The 18442-nt window shown below is 31.9% G+C and overlaps 3 protein-coding genes and 1 long non-coding RNA gene across 6 annotated transcripts; 2 read left to right on the forward strand and 2 right to left on the reverse strand.

The window, feature by feature from the left end:
• Positions 1-811: 811 nt before the first annotated feature.
• Positions 812-2408, forward strand: LOC109185632 (anthocyanidin reductase ((2S)-flavan-3-ol-forming)-like). 3 transcript variants are annotated; one of them, XM_019335610.1, is made up of 4 exons: positions 812-1005; positions 1109-1480; positions 1628-2024; positions 2181-2408. In XM_019335610.1, the coding sequence occupies exons 1-4, from the start codon at positions 888-890 to the stop codon at positions 2317-2319; spliced, it is 1026 nt and encodes a 341-aa protein (XP_019191155.1). In that variant the 5' UTR covers positions 812-887; the 3' UTR covers positions 2320-2408. The 3 variants fall into 3 exon arrangements, with proteins under 3 accessions (XP_019191155.1, XP_019191140.1, XP_019191147.1); XM_019335595.1 differs by having other exon boundaries at positions 2172-2407; XM_019335602.1 differs by having other exon boundaries at positions 813-1005; positions 1109-1479; positions 1636-2024; positions 2172-2405.
• Positions 946-17623, reverse strand: LOC109185698. The gene is made up of 3 exons (XR_002055022.1): positions 17614-17623; positions 17176-17181; positions 946-1028 (listed from the first exon to the last, which is right to left on the reverse strand). It is a non-coding gene; the product is annotated as an uncharacterized LOC109185698 (long non-coding RNA).
• LOC109185663 (dihydroflavonol 4-reductase-like) lies at positions 7178-9284 on the forward strand. Its single transcript, XM_019335625.1, has 5 exons — positions 7178-7344; positions 7429-7598; positions 8137-8352; positions 8460-8833; positions 8915-9284. The coding sequence occupies exons 1-5, from the start codon at positions 7239-7241 to the stop codon at positions 9054-9056; spliced, it is 1008 nt and encodes a 335-aa protein (XP_019191170.1). The 5' UTR covers positions 7178-7238; the 3' UTR covers positions 9057-9284.
• Positions 9140-11490, reverse strand: LOC109185651 (probable WRKY transcription factor 46). Its single transcript, XM_019335619.1, has 3 exons — positions 10797-11490; positions 10584-10712; positions 9140-10041 (listed from the first exon to the last, which is right to left on the reverse strand). Exons 1-3 carry the CDS (start codon positions 11105-11107, stop codon positions 9471-9473), a joined length of 1011 nt encoding a protein of 336 aa, XP_019191164.1. The 5' UTR covers positions 11108-11490; the 3' UTR covers positions 9140-9470.
• Positions 17624-18442: the final 819 nt, after the last annotated feature.

Genomic DNA, 18442 nt, shown 5'->3' on the forward strand with positions numbered 1-18442 from the left:
GGTCAAAAGTTGTGCATTATTGCCATCATGTAGTAACCACTTCCATGACATGATAACCTTAAAACTTCAACTCCATTATAGGTTATTCTATGCATGTTATTATCCAACCCCCATTTCTTTATCTTACTTGCTCTTAATTGGTTTACTTTATTTCTTTTATTGCAAATTCTATAGGAAAAATAATCATTTTCACTAATGTTTCAACTCCTAAATGGAGAATGGTCTAAACCCACTACTATAAGAAAATGATTTAATTTGTCCAAATTAAAGCCATGCTGTCATTATTTGCAATTAAAATTTGAAAGGGTATAATAAATTTGAATGAAAATAGAAAAATGAGATCCAAAAGAGATATGAGAGTGTCACAAAGATTTAACGTAAATGGGAGGAGGAGAATAATGGGTTGTTGTGAATATTATTTATTTGCGTAATTGATCAATGCTTGAATATGGGCCAGAGCCCAGAGGTCTAGGTTGCTTCATCCATGGTGATGAGTTGGGCTTAGTCGGGCCAACTGCATTCCATTCCATACTAATTTCCATCATTGACATTATATTACAATGTTTAATATGAAGGCCCGAGCCTGAGGCCCAGAACCAGTCATTATAATATCAAGAAGACATAGAATAGATCGATAATCCTAATCAAGATAACAAGAGATTTAATTACAATATTACAAATTCAAATGCTTACATTTTAAGAGATCTAATTACAAGATTAGAGTTCGAATGCTTACATTTTACTTGATTTGAACCACTTAACTATTAGTACTTGTCATTAAAAAAAAAAAAAAGAAAGATATAGAATAGGCAGATAAGATGGGGAACTGTGATTTGACATGAGTGGACTATAAAGCAACAAATTACAGAGGTGAAGGCAACTTAGAAATGGAGGAGAGCAGGCATAGGGTTTGTGTTATCGGAGGTGCAGGTTATGTGGGCTCTTCATTGGTGAAGAAGCTTATAGACGAAGGCCACACTGTTCATGCAACGCTTAGGAGCTTGAGTACGTATATGCAGGCGATCTAGCTTTTCTTAAATAAACGCCTGATCTGATATGATCTTATGAATAATTGGATCTGATTATTATAATACATATATGAATGCAGGTGAGGAGTCGAAGGTGGGGTTGCTGAAGAGCTTCGCCGGCGCCGATGAGCGACTGAAGTTATTCGAAGCTGATCTTTTCAACAAATCCGAACAAATTGAGCAGGCTATCCATGGCTGTGAATTTGTGTTCCTTGTGGCAACGCCCACACCGCAAGCCAGAAGGTTGAACGTGGATGCAATAGTGGAGGGAGTAAAGAACGTGGCATATGCTTGCAGTAGATGCGGAAGCGTTCGGAAGCTGATCTATACCGCCTCCACCGGCGCCGCTTCGCCGTTGAAAGAAGACGGGAATGGTTTCAAAGGCGTCATGGACGAAACATGCTGGACTCCTCTCCCTCTTCCTTTCCACCATTGCGATCATAGCCTAGGGGTAAGCTAAGTTCCGTTCACAGTAATTGATCGAGACAGCTCAACCTATTTTAACCTAATCCTTTTTTCAGTGGAAATTTAAAATGTCATTTCCCCTTTTTAGATTTAGATTTAGCTTCCTTATCATCAATTTCATCTTATCTCCATAAAATTGAAGGATTATATAGAAAGCAAAACATTGGCGGAGAAAGAAATGTTGAAAATTGGAAATGATGAAGGATTGGAAGTGGTGAGCTTAGCACTGGGAGTTGTGGGAGGAAATACGTGTTTATGGTACTGTCCCTATACTCTGTCCATCTTCTTCTCACAACTCACCGGCGACAAGAGTGGACAAAGCTCCTTGAAATTCGTAGAGGATTTACTGGGGAAAATCGCAGTTGTACACATAGAAGATGTGTGCGATGCTCATATCTTCGCCATGAAAGCACCAAATGGTTCCATGTCTGGGCGTTTCCTCTGCACCAACTCCTTCGTTTCTGCTGCAGAAATCGCTAACTATTTGCGCCAAAATTATCCTGAATTTAATCTCAACCTGCGAGACCAAGAGTACGTACCTAGTGCTTTCCATCGTATATTAATATATATATAAAGTACAATTTGATCCTTATATTAATTTTATTTTGTTTATTTACAATTATAACATGATTTAAACCACGTTATATACTAAGTAACATATAATAATGTATTTACTAGTTGCAGTCGTTGCATGATGAATGGACCTGAGGGACAAGTGGTGTTGAATTATGAAAAGCTTCTTCACAAAGGGTTCACATACAAAAAATCCTGGAAAGATGTGATTGATGATTCTGTTAGCTGCGGGAGGAGATTTCGGCATCTCTAACCTGGAGCCAAGCCAACTCAAAATACATAAATTGAATATATATGTATTATTATGTATTATTATGTATAGGAATAAGGTTCAAATTGACCACTGAACGTAACCTGAAAAAGCAATTAGGCCACTGAACGAAAAAAAAGTGCAATTAGGCCACTGAACACTCCAAAAATGTGCAATTTCACCTGACAACAGGTTACCCTCAATTTTAGCAGGTTATCTGCTTACGTGGCAGCTGAGTTGTCATTTTTAATAAATTTTAAATATTTTTTAATAAATTTTAATAATAAATTTTTATTTAAATTTTTTTTAAAAAAATAAAAACGACTTTATTTTATTTTTTATTTATTTCTTTTTTCAATTTTTTATAAAATTTATTATTAAAATTAATTATTAAAATTTATTTAAAAATTATTAAAAATGTCAACTCAGCTGCCACGTAAGCAGGTAACCTGCTATCCGGTGAAATTGCATACGTTTGGAGAGTTCAGTGGCCTAATTGCACTTTTTTTTCGTTCAGTGGTCTAATTGCATTTTCAAGTTAGGTTCAGTGGCCAATTTGAACCTTATTCCTTATGTATATAGTTTGCCGTTTGAAATAATACCTAGGTGTATTGTATTACAATTAACTTATAATGAGCTCAATAAATTTTCGAGTTGGTTATTTGTTCTTAATTGGGCCAACCCTGGATGCTTTATTCCATCATTATTGAAGCTATGTTTACTAAACCTAGCTGAATGTAGCTGAAAGTTTAAAATGAGCTTAAAACTGAAAAGTTATTAAGCTAGCTATTATGTTTGAAAGTGTTTGGTAAAATTAACTTTTTAATAAGTCGATAAATGTAAAAAGACAAAAAAAGACATCTTCATAAAATTTAAATTAGTTTATTTACATATTAAAATTTAACATTTTGTCTTTAAAAAATTAACATTTTGAAATAAAATTATTAGCATAATCATAATCTAGCATCTCATAATGAAGCAGCAATATTGTTGTGAATCTCCTTCATCTAATAATAATAATAATTGCGGTGAAAGTTGCAGATAAAGTAGAAGAGAAAATGATTTTAATTGGGAAGGATAAAGGATGTCATTTCTTTAAAATAATAAGGATAAAGATGGAAAAAAAGTTAGGAAGCTACTAACTTATTTTGAAACGCTACTTAAGGTAACGTACCAAAATAAACTTTTATTTTAAGCTACGAGCTTATTTTGAGAACATTAACAAACATAACTTATAGCTTATTAGTAGCTTAAAATAAGTTATAAGCTCTGCAAAATTTTGATTGGATCACAAAACAACATGATATAGAGAGAAAGTCACCAAACATGGGAAGTAGTGAGACTTTGGTTATAACCGAAGTAAGCTTTTACTAAAACGGATGCAAAACATGTTCCAACATTATCTCTATAAATTCATTGTGTCCATTTGACAAACTTACGTTAGATACGTTTCTAGAATGTTAATTTGACAATCAAACTAATGTGAGATGCATTCTTTTTTTTTTTTTGGATAATGTAATAGGCAAATTATGCTGTGCATCCGTGTAGTGCATACGGATGCAAAAACGGCGTCGTTTTACTTTTAAAAAAAATCATTTTCGATTGTCGTTAGTTACGTAAACATATGTTCATAATTTTATAATTTCACATTCTGGATTTATAGTAATAAAATTATGGATGTGTAGTTATGCAATTTTGGATTTATAGTTATGAAGTTATGGATGTGCAATTATGCATGCAATTCTGAATTTATAGTTATGAAGTTATAATTTCACATTCTGAATGTATATAGTTATGAAGTTATGGATGTGTAGTTATGCAATTCTGAATGTATAGTTATGAAGTTATGGATGTGTAGTTATGCATGCAATTCTAAATGTATATTTATGAAGTTATGGATGTGTAGTTATGCATGCAATTCTGAATGTATAGTTATGAAGTTATGGATGTGTAGATTGGCTACAACATTAGATGTGGTAGATAGCATTAATCAATACATGAATTATCATAATCGGGCTAAAGGTATCACTTATTTAACTTGTGATTCTGTTTGTAAGTCCAATTCAAATGTATATGTGCTAGCGGATTTGCACACCCCATAATTCTTGAATGGTTTGCGATACTCTAGAGTACCGAATCATGCTTTGACTTTGAAAATTGGATCAGCTGTTATGCTTTTGAGAAATATTGATCATACTCTAGGATTGTGTAATGGTACGAGGTTGATTGTTACAAGGCTGGCTGATCACGTATTGGAAGCCCAAATCATGTGTGGTACAAATGCATGAACAAAGGTAGGTTTTAATTCCCAGAATGTCACTAACACCGTCAGATCCAAGATAGTCTGCACAAATTCCAACGAGAGTAATTTCCTTTGATGCTATCTTTATGCCATGACAATAAACAAAAGCCAAGGGAAAACACTCTCAAAAGTGGGATTGTTTTTGAAAATGCACATCTTTAACCATGGACAAATGTACATAGTTGTTTCAAGGGTTAGTAACCCAAGGGGTTTAAAATTTTTTATTTGTGTCGAAAATGTAACATGTCTAAGTACGACGAAAAATGTTGTGTACAAAAAAGTCTTCAACAATGTGTAATAAAATTACACAAACTTTATAATTTTAAAGCAGAATCTAGCCACAAAATTTTCCCTTCAAAGTGTGAATGCATTTTTATAGAAACAAGATTAGCAAGTATGAATGCATTATATATATATATATATATATATATATATATATATATATATATATATATATATATATATATAAAGTCGTGCATCGCACGGGTGCAACTACTAGTCTTTATTATCTTTATTATTATATATAATAAAGCAGAATCTAGCCACAAAATTTTCCTTTCAAAGTGTGAATGCATTTTGATAGAAACAAGATTAGCAAGCATGAATGCATTAATTGTGTGGATAGATATATTTATACATATTTTTTTGAAGTTATTATGTGTATTTATATTTTATAAATTATATTTTATTATTATAGCTCTATCTCTATCTCTATATCTATCTCTATATATATTAAAGCATAATGAAGTATGGAAAAAAAAGTTTATTGTGTTCAAATTTATTGGTGAAGTTTTATATTTAATATAATTTGTGTATATATTCATTTAAACCTCAATTATAATTAATTTGGCTCCACATATATAAAGAGGAGAAATTAGATATAAAATAAATATAGTTCTTACATAAATAATCTTTTTCAAATGAATAAGTTTTTGGTGGAGATTTTCGACAAATATTATCTGTTATTTTATTTACAAGTTTTATTTAAATACGTTAGTTATATAATTAAAATAGTTATTTCAATTTCAAATTCCTTTAAAAAAAATTCAAATTCAAATAATAATAAAAGTAACAATAAACTTTAAAATCAACATAATAATAGCATAATTAAACTTTTAAAAATATTAAATATTACATTGTATAGTTATATTTACATTTTTAATCAAACTAATTCTGAGATCGAGAACTCTAATACGTTTTTATGTTTCCATAACCATTACTTTCTTTGCTAATTCAGAGAATATCAAAATTTTAATTAATAAATTTATTAAATTAATAATAGTTCATGCATCGCACTGGTTAATAAGTGGTTAATAAGTAGTTTAAATATAATGGTAAAACAAAACACGAACATAAATATAATTCCCAAAAATAGGCAATCAAACAAAAAGTGAAAGAAAAGTAAACAATCACTCTTAACAATTTATGGCACCGACATTTTTTCATCCAATTATTATTATCACATGTCAAATATGGCCTTACTTTTATCGATGTTATAATTTATACAATTGTATATCAATTTAAATATTTTAAAAATATTATAACAAATTCATTCCGTATAATGCACGGACAAAAATATTAGTATATAATAAAGCAGAATCTAACAACAAAATTTTCCCTCCAAAGTTTGAATGTATTTTGGTAGAAACAAGATTAGCAAGTATGAATGTATTAATTATATAGGTAGATGTATTTATGTGTATTTATATTTTATAAATTAAATTTTATTATTATAGCTATATATATATATTAAAGCATAATGAAGTATGGAAAAAAATTTATTGTATTCAAATTTATTCGTAAAATTTTATATTTAATATAATTTGTGTATATATTCATTTAAACCTCAATTATAATTAATTTGACTCTACATATATAAAGAGGAAAAATTAGATATAAAGCAAATATAGTTCTTACATAAATAATATTTTTCAAATGAATAAGTTTTTTGTGGAGATTTTCGACAAATATTGCATGTTATTTTATTGAAAGCTACTGGTTCTATTACATTGTAGTATCTGCTCATATACTTTCCACTCAGGCTTGAACTCATAATCTTCCAAATGGAAGTCCAACCCGGGTACCATTAGACCATATAGTCTTGGTATTTACAAATTTTATTTAAATACATTTGTTATATAATTAAAGTAGTTATTTCAAATTCAAATTCCTTTTAAAAAAATCAAATTCAAATAATAATACAAGTAACCAAGCAATCTTGTGGCATTCAAAAAAAAAAAAAAAAACCAAGCAATCTTGTGGTTGTGACCTCTCCCATGTGGGAGGTCATGAGATTGAGCCTCAGTGGAGACGTGTTGTGCTTCATTACTTTCTTTGCTAATTCAGAGGATGTCAAAATTTTAATTGATAAATTTGTTAAATTAATAATAGTTTGTGCATCGCACGGGACAATTACTAAGTATATATATATTGAAAATTAATTTAAATTCCACCCAAACCTAGCCCACAAAGTTGATTTTTTTAACGGTGGAAAAGTCTGCTTATTATATTCCAAGTCCACTAGGATCACTACTCTATAACACGATGAAATGATGAATATCTACCCTTACAGTCACCCATACATTTCTCCACACTCCACAGGGATAAGAAGAAGAAGAAGATGATGCATGTTTGTGTGACTGGAGGTGCAGGTTACCTGGCCTCTTTTCTCATCAAAACCTTGTTGAGCAGAGGCTATACAGTGCATGCCACTCTCAGGAATTTAGGTGAAAGAAATACCCTCCATTAATGGCTATCTTGCTTCTTTAATGTGGTCTAAAAATCTGATTTTTTTTGAGTAAAATATATAGGTGATTCCACCAAGGTAGGGCTTCTCAAAGGACTTCCTGGTGCAGAAACAAATCTGAAACTGTTTGAGGCAGATATATACAGACCAGATGAATTTGTTCCTGCCCTTCATGGCTGTCAAGTGGTGCTTCATTTGGCTACTCCTCTTCTCCACAACCAGCAAAGCTCTAAGGTTCTGTTACTGTCAGATCTATATATACAAATTTAAAACTATGATTTTTGCATATATATAATTTGTCTAGACTCTAGATTCATGTACTCTGTCAGGTATCCTTTCCCTTGTCTTAAAAAATAGATTTTGGAGCTGTCTACAAATTATATTTGCAATTTCATGAATCAAAATATTTTAATTTTAGAGAAATGTTAGAGTGTGTTTGGTTCGCACATGAGAATCAGAATCGGAATGGGTATCAAATACTCCGTACTTGGTAATGGTAATGGGTTTTGATGAAAGTATTTTGCATGTTTGATAGTAGGGTGGAATGAGAATGATTAGGCTAAGGATGAATAATGGGATGAAACCCTTATAAAATAAGGGAATGAGTTTTTCCATTAATCAAGTATTCCAAACTCATAGTAGTTGTTTTAAAAACCAGTCAACCAAACAACAATAACCATCACTTTCATACCCATACTGAGTGCTAAACTTGCCAACCAAACACACCCTTAGTTGAACATATGACATACTATATGTTGTCTCATGTCTGTAGTACAAGAACACATCGGAGGCAGCAGTGGATGGGGTGAGGAGTATTGTGGAGGCGTGTATAAGAGCAGGAACTGTGAAGAAACTCATCTACACTGCCAGTGTCATGGCTGCAGCTCCACTGAGCCACGAAGACGCTACCAGTTTCAAGGACTCCATGGACGAGACTTGTTGGACTCCTTCCAATTTCCCAATCCCTTACCCCATTGATTTGCTTGTGGTATGTATGTATGGATGTTGTATGTATCTGCAGCTTTTTTTTAAAAAATAATAGTTTTCTTGATTATATTTCTGGGTGCAGTAATTTTGTTGATGCTCTCTTTGCAGAACTACGTGCACTCAAAGACAGCAGCAGAGAAAGAAGTGCTGAGCTACAATGGGAGAGGCATACAAGTGGTGTCTCTTGCTTGTGGCCTAGTTGGAGGCCGCGAGACACTTCAATCTGTGATACCTGAAAGCGTGGGGGTGATCGTCTCACAGGTTGCAAGGGACAAGAATAGGTATGAAATGCTGAGGTTTTTAGAGGAATTGTTGTCAAAAGTTCCACTTGTACATATACAAGATGTAACTGCAGCACATGTTTTCTGCATCGAGAATTCGGACATCAATGGCAGGTTTCTTTGTGCTAACAGCTACCTAAAATCCGTCGAGATTGCCTCTTACTATCAGCATCATTCCCCCCTCATTACCATCCCTCAAGAGTAAGTAGTATGTTACGGTACTGTTAATTGGAGATTAAAAGGTTTGAATTTGATGATTTGAATGTGTGTTTTTTGTGTCAGGTTCATTGAGGATTCAATGAGGGAGACAAAATGGGGTTCAAGAAAGTTGGAAGAAGCAGGATTTGAGTACAAATATGATTATAAGATGACACTTAATGGAAGTCTAGAATGTGCCAAGAAGTTCTGCAATCTCCTTAACTAAACTACAGTTATTAGTTTCCTGTTCCAAACAGCAGCATGTTCAAATACTATTTATGTATGTTTTAAGAATGATTTGCTCTGAAGTTGAAACATGGTTTCCTACAAGTACAATTGAGTCAAACAAGTACACAACCTCTTAATCTTATCATACATTGAATCCTTATCAGACTAAATACTCTAGCTAATGCTGTTAATTAACTGGAAAAACATGAAGCTCAAATGGAGAAAACAATATTTAAAAAAAAAAAAAAAGAAGCAGCTACTCTAAATTTCTAGGTATGTAAGAGAAGCAAAAATATATGGAAATTTGAATTTCGACAGGAGAAAATTGATTGATTCCCTTTCTCCTCAACACTTATTTATGCTAGCTAGCTACACACAGAATTAATGCAGATCAGAATAGTAATTAGAGTTATCAGGAGAAGTACTTTGCGATATCGGTTGCATCAAGATTGGGTTGATCAGGTAGAAAATCCCAATCTTGGAAAGGAGAGTTGGTGACAGAAGTTGGGGTTGAAATGATATGATCAGTGAGATCAGATTCTGATCTGTCCAGAATTTGGCTCAGTCCAAAATCATCATCGTCGTTTTGGCCATGCAAAAACGACAAGTACATACACTCCTCATCAGATGTTGATGGAGGGGTAAACGGTGACTTGAGCGAGTTGTTTTCCTTGTCTGCTACCTCGCATTTGATTGCAGGAGGGAACGAGAAGGGAGGAAGAACATCAACATCCTTTTCCGAGGTTTCAAGTTTCTGATTTAGTCCATAGTCAAGCACCAAGCTGCTGTGTGCTTGCTGTTGCAGCTGAGACTGAGGTTTTGGGGTCTCGTTTTCGCCAGAAATCATTGGTGGATGCGAGGCTTTGCAGCTGTGCCTTCCTTTATATGTAACCTCAAAAACAGAAGCATCTGCATCAGACCTCTGAACTTGCTTTGTAGCCAAGCAGCCTTGCGTGTTGCGATGAGTGCACCTATAATATGCTCTGTAGTAACAAAAATGGACCACCATTTATTAATTAAGCCAGAAAAAAGAAGCAACTTTTCAATATTCAACAATGACTCAACCTATATATGTATTTAGGGCTGGTGTTGAAGTGGGGGGTCCACATAATGGATGCAAAATTTAGGGTATGCACCCAAAAATGAAAACACAAGTTGCACATATACAACAACTCCTAGGAACAACAATAAAGTAGAATGCTGGAGAACTAAAAACACAAGTTGCACACTTCATGTCTTCATGTATGTACAACCACTTGTTGGGAGAATAATTAATGAAACAGGGAGCATCCAAGGCTGCTGTTGGTAACACTAACATTAATACATTAAATTCTTTCAAGAATTGACTAGTAAGCTAAAAGGGGGGTTGGTGATTTTCATTGTAGTGCTAAAATATCTATCTGGGAGTCTCAATTCAAAGTTGAATTTTCAGACTGAAATGGCAGCAAATTCAAGATCCTCACTCAATAATTATAATCCAAAAGGAAAGGCAGGGGACAAATAAAAATAAAATAATAATGTTTACCTTGGGTGATGAGCCCCCAAAATATCTTTCTGGCCATATTTTCTCCAGCTATGGCCATCATCAAGGTTGCCTCCTAAAGCTGTGGCAGAGCAAATGCGGACTTGTTTGCTCCACTGTGCAGATGTCTTTCTGCAAAAATTCCAAACAAAATTTAGACCATAACACAAGATTCCAAGAGAATTGAAGAAACAAGCTAGGGGAAAAAAAATTCACCTTTTCTTGAAGACATCACGGTGGCATTGGTCCTTGGAGGAATCACCATCTGAGGCTTCGCCGGTGGAATTATTACCGAGGAGAGGAAGAGGGGAATCCAGGGCATTAGGGTCTCCAAAACAGAGTTTGAAGTTGAGCAGTGTGAGTGCGTTTTCATAGGAAGAAAGGATCTTCTCCAACAGTGGCTCACATATCTCCGGTGACGTAAAAGAATCGAGGAGCTGCCCCTTCAGCTGGGCTGCCAACTCTCTCCCCTGAGTTAGCTCATTGATGATTACCGAGCTTCCCTCCAAAACACCACCCTTTTCCATCCTCAACCTACTTTAAAAAAATGACAGAAAGCTTGAAGCTAGCTTGTAGATTGAATTCCCTGATCCAACTAAGCACCAAAGAATCGTCTTGAATCACGGGAAGAACAAGCTTGCATTTTACACTCCACGTAAGTCGTAAACAAACAAACAAACAAGATAAGAGAAGCTAGCTCAAACAAGGTGAAATACAGAAGAAGAAGAAGAAGAAGAAGAAGAAGAAGAAGAAGATGATGGAAATGGGTTTGTCGTTTTTTTTTTAGTTGGAGAAGAAGGGTGTGGTGTGGGAATGTGAGTGGGGAGAGGGGGAGTCTTTAAACTATAGAGTTGTCTGTGTATGATTGTTATGAGGTTACGATGGAAGTAGGAAGGGGAGGGGATATAAAGAGGAAAAGATATGGAAAGGGGAAAAAGAAAAAAGCGTTGTTGGGTATGTATGGAAAATTGAAAACCCAAAAAAGATGAGAGACATTTTTGCTGAAATGGTCATAATTCTTCAGACTACAAAAGAACAGTAAAATGAGAACTCCTCCAATCCACATCCACTGTGCTGACCCATTCAAAGGGACCATTCCTGGCCCCACTCTTTATATCTAATCCTCCAATTCCACACACAACATTCATTAGACTTCCACATATAATCCATCTATCCCACATTAACTAAACTTCATGTTTCTTCTTCTCCCAGGCCAATGGTCATGGCCTCCTCTTAATTCTCTTTTCACGCGTCATTCAGTCCGTCTAAATCACTGAACCCCACCATTTATCTATAAATTAATTAAATACTTTAAAATTCATATCCTTGATTCGTTAAATCACACGCATTAATTATATGCATGTATTCAATACTTTGTGTTACGTGTTACGCTCACAAAGCTGAATTGAATTTCAAATTTTATAATACAATTTGTCGCCTATACTTTTGGCCCAACCAACTCATTTACTCGTTTTTTTTTAGGTTGAATACAACACTTTCAATATTTATAATGAAAATACCAAGTATGAAGTATAGATATAGATGTCATGTCAATTCATTATAAAATCGAGATTGAGATTTGTTATAGATCATGAATTGAATGAGGGAAAAATCTCTAAAATTTCCAAAAGGAAGATTCCACTGTCTTCTAATTTCAAGAGTCAAAAAAAAAAAAAAATGGATGGTGAGGGATATGGTGACTGAAGGAGGAATCTTCAAGCCCTTTTCCGCGTTGTTGCTCATCAAAATCCCATTTAACACCTATGCCCACAATGATTTGATGCTTCATCAATTTTATTTATTTACTTCTTTTTTTAAACACTTTTTGAATATAATATCTATTTATATATACTTTTTCAACTTATTAAAGTACAAAAAGTTAATATCCGTTAGAGTTTGAATCCGTAACCTTTTATTTGAGCTATAATTTTATGTTGCTGGACCATAATGTCTTTAATTGATAGTTATGTTAAAATTGTTGCGTCACAAAAGCCAGCCCGCAGCTTACGCTGGCCATTCAATTCCGACCACAAAACCCACAATAATTATAATATAATGTTGCAATTCCAATACTATGTAGTAGTAAAACCATATTCAATATAACATGCCGAATGGAAACAGATCACAGTTAGGGGTGTGCAAACTTCGGATAATTTTCTGTTAACCGATCGAACCGATAAAATTCGGTTAACCGTTTTCGAATCGAACTTTTTCGATTCGGTTAATGGTTAAAGGAATTTTAAAATTTCGGTTAACGGTTAATCGGTTCGAAAGGTCGGTTAACCGAATTAACCGAACGATTAACCGAAGTTTTTAATATATATAAAAATAATAATATAAATATAAATACTAATTTGAAGTTATGGATGTTTGGAGTTTATAATTAATGTTTTTGTATATTTTGTTATGAATTTATTATGATATGTATTTATTTTAATTGGATTTATTATTTTAGGTGTTATTTTTATAATTTTAAATTTTAGCTTTAAAAAGTTCGGTTAATCGGTTAACCGACCGATTAATCGAAAAAAAGTTCGGTTCGGTAAATTCGATAGAGCAAACTTCGGTTCAGTTAACGGTTAAAGGAAAAAAAACTTCAGTTAATTCGATTCGGTTAAAACGGTTCGGTTAACCGATTGAACACCCCTAATCACAGTACAGTTATGGCCGCGTGTACGTCTCAGATTTTTTCTTTTTGTTTTCTTGCTCATCTTTGTAGATTGACGGAGTTTTGGTTCTTGGTAATTCAAAAACGACTGATTGTGATCGATCAGTAAAGGCAGACACTGATTGATTATACCAAGCTTTTATTATTATTATTATTATTATTATTATTGTTATTATTATTATTATTATTATTATTTGAATTATTTGATGATTGCTTTATACTTATCGAGATAAAAATAAATCTGGTATATATTTTGTTATTATACTCATATTTTAATTTCATTTTAAATCGTGAAATGATAAAGGATTACGCATGTCGATCCAAAAAATTCATCGTCATGAGTGCTGTTCATAGAAGTTGTCCCCCATGCTTTTGTGGTGCATATATATATATATATATATATATATATATATATATATATATATATATATATATATATATATATATATATATATATATATATGATTTATGAATAGTTTTTGCCAAAATGAATAATTCTTGTCATTGTGTGCATGTGAGGCCGGGTGTATGTCCCATGCTACACTTCAAAATGCCGGGTCATTATACACACATTATTAGTATTTGCAATCTAGGAAAGATTTAGGTTGGATCAATGAAACCAACTCTTTCTTCTTCTTCTTTTTTAGTATTTTTAAATTCAATTTTTTTTTTTACATTTAATAATATTTTTAATATAAATTTAAAATATACTAATACTAAACTTAGTATTATAAAAAATTAAATTAAAAATATTTTCAGTTAAGTCTGGTTAATAAAATCAGACACATAAAATAGGATAAGGGAATTGAAGTACATTATTATGAGTATATATACCTTTCAAGGTTAACAAATCAAATTAAATCTAGTTCAATTTTTTTTTTTTTTTAAATATCTGGTAATATTTTTATAATGTGAGAATGTTTTAGACATATTTTGAAATTTTAGGTTGAATTTGAACGGTTTAAAACAAATTTAGGATTTGACCTTTATGTTGAACATGCATACTTGATTGAGAGCTATTTTGTCAATAATATACAGAATGAAATTGTTATCCTGAGAAATAAATCAATGGATCAATAATTAGTCCAAAATAAATTCATAATCTTAGCTTTGCTTTGCTAGCGGGCATTAACAATGTAATATACAAAATTCGAATTTTACCGATAACAAATATATATATATATATATATATATATATATATATATATATATATATATATATATATATATATATATATATATATTTGGACACATCTATCTCATCATGTTTAATTTTATCTACTTAACCCACCAGTTTTTAGATTAAAAAAATCTAGAGATGGGTGCATGCAACGTGAATACGTGAGGAGCTGTGGAACAAATTAGGCAATGCATCAAAGTCGATGGCCAACTGTATAAATTGGCTCTGATCTTGAAATTTTTAAAGACAAAGAGACAAAAAAAGATCCGTGTGAAGCAATCTTAAGTGCATTAAATATGCCAACTCTTACCTAATATGTAATATAGGCAAGATCAAGTTAAATGAGAGTCGTCATTGTTTTCGTGCAAACATGTAAACTGCACAATCAACAAGTATCAATGATATCTTTTCAAAAAAAAAGTATATATCAATGATATATTACACAATCATATCATACAAAATGCAAATTAAATATAATAATCTAACTTTGAAAACCTATTAAGAGAGTTAATTAGGACAATAGCCATAGCCATAGCCATAGGTGGCTTGGCATCAGTACCTAAGAACTTTCTCCAATCTAGCTTCTTTAATTTAACTAACTCATATAGTCATATTATATATATTCTACTTCCCATTGTATATTATAACATCAATTATATTATTTTTAAATAGTAATCTTCCTTATAAAATCATTGAGATGAGATTAAATATTTCTCAAATAATATAATTTGACGAATTATATGAAAACAACTTTAAATAAATATAAAAGTTACGCTATGTGTTTAATTATTTTATAGTCCAAACTGTACTCCAAATTATATAATACATATATTATAGTTACTGATTAGATTCAAGATTATATGGGTAGATAGTGACGTAAATCTTTTAAATATATAAAGTGTAAAAAGAATCGTGTAAAAAGATTACTTCATTATATAGTATTCATGCAATTAAAGTGGTTAAAGAGTGGGTAATAACTCATTTTCTAACAAAATATAGATATCGATCTCCTAATTGATTATTATTATTATGATATGTTTATATTAAATTATAATTAAAAAGTAATTAGATATATTGTGAAAGTAGTTAGAGATAAGAATAGTATATAATATATAAATAAAGAAATAATGTCGCTCTCAGTTCCATGAACATGCAAAGCATTTGATTGGAAAAGTTAATGTGGGGATTGGAGGAGTGATGTGTACAGAGAGGGGATTGGGCAGTGCACGTTTTTGTTGGTGAATGGCCGTGTAACCCAAGTCTTTTGGACCAACTCAAATATATTACTCCATCTACTTTATTCCCAATAATCTTTTTTTTTTTTTTTTATATAAATACCATCAATCTAGCTTTTTTCTTTTGTTTTTTCCTTTTAAGTTCTCATTTCGTCATCAATATTCAATAATATTGGATTTTTGTTTGTTTTAATATGATTTCTCCGGACATAGTTGAATTATTGTTTATGTACACACTACTTCATTATTGTACAATTTTTTTTATTAATTACGGGGTAGTTAAAGCAAGTTAAATTAAAACTAATTTTTTAACTAACAACCAAAAAAAAAAAAATCAAAAAGAAAGCTAGCTAGCTAGCTGATGGAGAGACTTTATATTGAAATTTAGTTGGTTTCAAACCTGTGGGGTCGATGCCAACCCTTCTGCCTCCCAACTCCCAATTTCAAGTGTCTGTTTTCTATTATAATAAAGTCAAAAATAAATAAATAAATGGCAGGATATTCTTTGATGGACAATGGATAGCAAAGTACAATCATCTCCTCACCTCATATATGCAACACTTCCTTTAATTAAAGTTTGAATCATTCCAAGTAAACTTTAATTTGGTATTTGAAAAGCACTAATAATAATCAATTCAAGATTGATGTTATATTATTTGATACTCCGTATCAATTAATAATTAAATGTTGAATTTGATGAAGTAGAAATCTCATGAATATACATTATACACTATACATTGACAAAAGACAAAGCTAAAATAGATGTCCGCAGTTATATATATGTGTAATAATTAATAATTTAAAAAAAAAAAATCTTTTGATTTACAAAAGTCTGTTTGCTCTGGGAAAAATCAAAGATTACGGTCGGGACTAAATTCACATTAGTCATACTATGATGATGAAGGAGATCAGAAGTCCCAAGTTGGGATATATATGATTCAAGAGCAAAATGATTATATGATAGTACGAATATTAATGATAACAAATTAATTAACAATAATAGTTAAAGGCCACCACTACTACTACAACGTAATCAATTATATATAGATTTGCATGCCACCTTTGATTCTGCATCCATTTGCTTTAATTTAATTGCCAAAAGAAAATTCACTCCGATCCTAACTTCATTTTGCCTGCACGCATCATTCTTAAACTAACTTTAATTTTAATAATTAATTAAGATGCATTATATATACACAATAATGTAATAACTAACAAATAAATTAATAAGGTCAACAATAATGACACATTTTTAATTTAACACTACAAAAAAATTATAAAAAGAATGATCGCTATTTTTATTGAACATGATTTTCATACTTAACTTGAAGATCTCGATCAAATTCATCGCACAAATTTTTTTAATACAATTTACCTCAAATTTCGAGATTTACTCGGCTTGCGTTTTGGACGTGTACGTGAGAAGGAAGAAGGACGGAATGATGAGGTAGCGAAAGAAAGTGGAAAGTGGGAAACGCGTAAAGAAAGAAATAATGATGCGGCCCCACGTACCTAGATCTTAGGCTATATACTATACTGTGGCCTGGGCAAGGAATTAGTCCAATTTAACTCCTCCCATCTTCTTCTTATTCTTTTTCTTCTTCTTATTATTATTCTTTTCCAATTCAAATTTGAAAAGTATATGGTAGCTTTTTGTCGCATTTACACCAACCACTTGCATATATGTATCAGTCGTGAGGTCGATTAAAACTGTACGAATATAATGTACGTATGTTCGTTGTGTAACGTAACTATACGTTTGGTTGTAACGTGTACCTACGTAGTCACATACATTATATTATATATATATATTATTATTGGACTGGTCCCTTAGCTGCAGCATCTATCTGATATTAATCATTTTGGTTTGGTACGTACGTGCCAACATATATATAATGCACCGCACACCACTCAAAAGGGTAAGTGGCATGCATTCACCTCAATCTATACTAGCTTATCCATCTCGATCTAGCTGCAAAAACGTATTTTTGATGGGAGATCATATCATACTCCTCCACAACATTACAAGACCAGAAAAATAATATATATGGAAAAATAGAAATTAATGAGACACTTTGCTCTTCTGAAGAAAAGGCAACTGCTAGCGAGTAAACGGACGAAATGAGGGGGCCATGTAGTATTTCTTAATGTATTCACACCAAGCCATCTGTAAATCTATCTCCAACTTGTCTGATCTGGTACGATTCAGATTATGATTGTGAAAACAATGACACAAAGGGGCTAATCCTAACTACCTATCTAACCCAAAGCATCAAATTTTGTACCATATTTTAATTTACACTAAAAATATATTTTCTAACATATTTTTACATCAATTTTTTTTTTCATCTCCAACTCATTTACACCAAATTCTGAATCAAATTTTATTCCTTCATTAATCAAATAACACATCCAAATAAATGAGTTAATGATAATTTATAAGTCATAACATCAAAACAATGGTTTTCAAAAAAAAAAAAAAAACATTAAAACAATATTAAAAATTAAAAATACTCAAATATGAAATACTCAAATACTTCAATCATCCAAAGATTCAAAGTATCAAACTAGTCTACGAGTGTATATATATGTCATATTATATATATGTATCCGCGCGCGCGCGCACACACACACACACACACACACACATATATATATATATATATATATATATATATATATATATATAATAATAGTAATAATAATAAAATAGGCCGAGCCGATCGGGTTAACTCGACTGAAATGGACGAGTTAACTTGACTAACTTAGACGTTAGGCG

The sequence above is a fragment of the Ipomoea nil genome, unplaced genomic scaffold (genome assembly GCF_001879475.1).
Source record: "Ipomoea nil cultivar Tokyo-kokei standard unplaced genomic scaffold, Asagao_1.1 scaffold0188, whole genome shotgun sequence".
Lineage (NCBI taxonomy): Eukaryota > Viridiplantae > Streptophyta > Magnoliopsida > Solanales > Convolvulaceae > Ipomoea > Ipomoea nil.

What these genes read in the sequence shown, in the direction of transcription:
- LOC109185663 (XM_019335625.1), top strand. Translation starts at nt 7,239, where the DNA reads ATGATGCATGTTTGTGTGACTGGAGGTGCAGGTTACCTGGCCTCTTTT. An exon ending in ACAACCAGCAAAGCTCTAAG is followed by an intron (nt 7,599 to 8,136) that starts GTTCTGTTACTG and finishes TCATGTCTGTAG; the next exon opens with TACAAGAACACATCGGAGGC. An exon ending in ACCCCATTGATTTGCTTGTG is followed by an intron (nt 8,353 to 8,459) that starts GTATGTATGTAT and finishes CTCTCTTTGCAG; the next exon opens with AACTACGTGCACTCAAAGAC.
- LOC109185632 (XM_019335595.1), top strand. Translation starts at nt 888, where the DNA reads ATGGAGGAGAGCAGGCATAGGGTTTGTGTTATCGGAGGTGCAGGTTAT. An exon ending in TTGCGATCATAGCCTAGGGG is followed by an intron (nt 1,481 to 1,627) that starts TAAGCTAAGTTC and finishes TTATCTCCATAA; the next exon opens with AATTGAAGGATTATATAGAA. An exon ending in CTCAACCTGCGAGACCAAGA is followed by an intron (nt 2,025 to 2,171) that starts GTACGTACCTAG and finishes TGTATTTACTAG; the next exon opens with TTGCAGTCGTTGCATGATGA.
- LOC109185651 (XM_019335619.1), bottom strand. Translation starts at nt 11,107, where the DNA reads ATGGAAAAGGGTGGTGTTTTGGAGGGAAGCTCGGTAATCATCAATGAG. An exon ending in CGTGATGTCTTCAAGAAAAG is followed by an intron (nt 10,713 to 10,796) that starts GTGAATTTTTTT and finishes GAATTTTTGCAG; the next exon opens with AAAGACATCTGCACAGTGGA. An exon ending in TTGGGGGCTCATCACCCAAG is followed by an intron (nt 10,042 to 10,583) that starts GTAAACATTATT and finishes TTGTTACTACAG; the next exon opens with AGCATATTATAGGTGCACTC.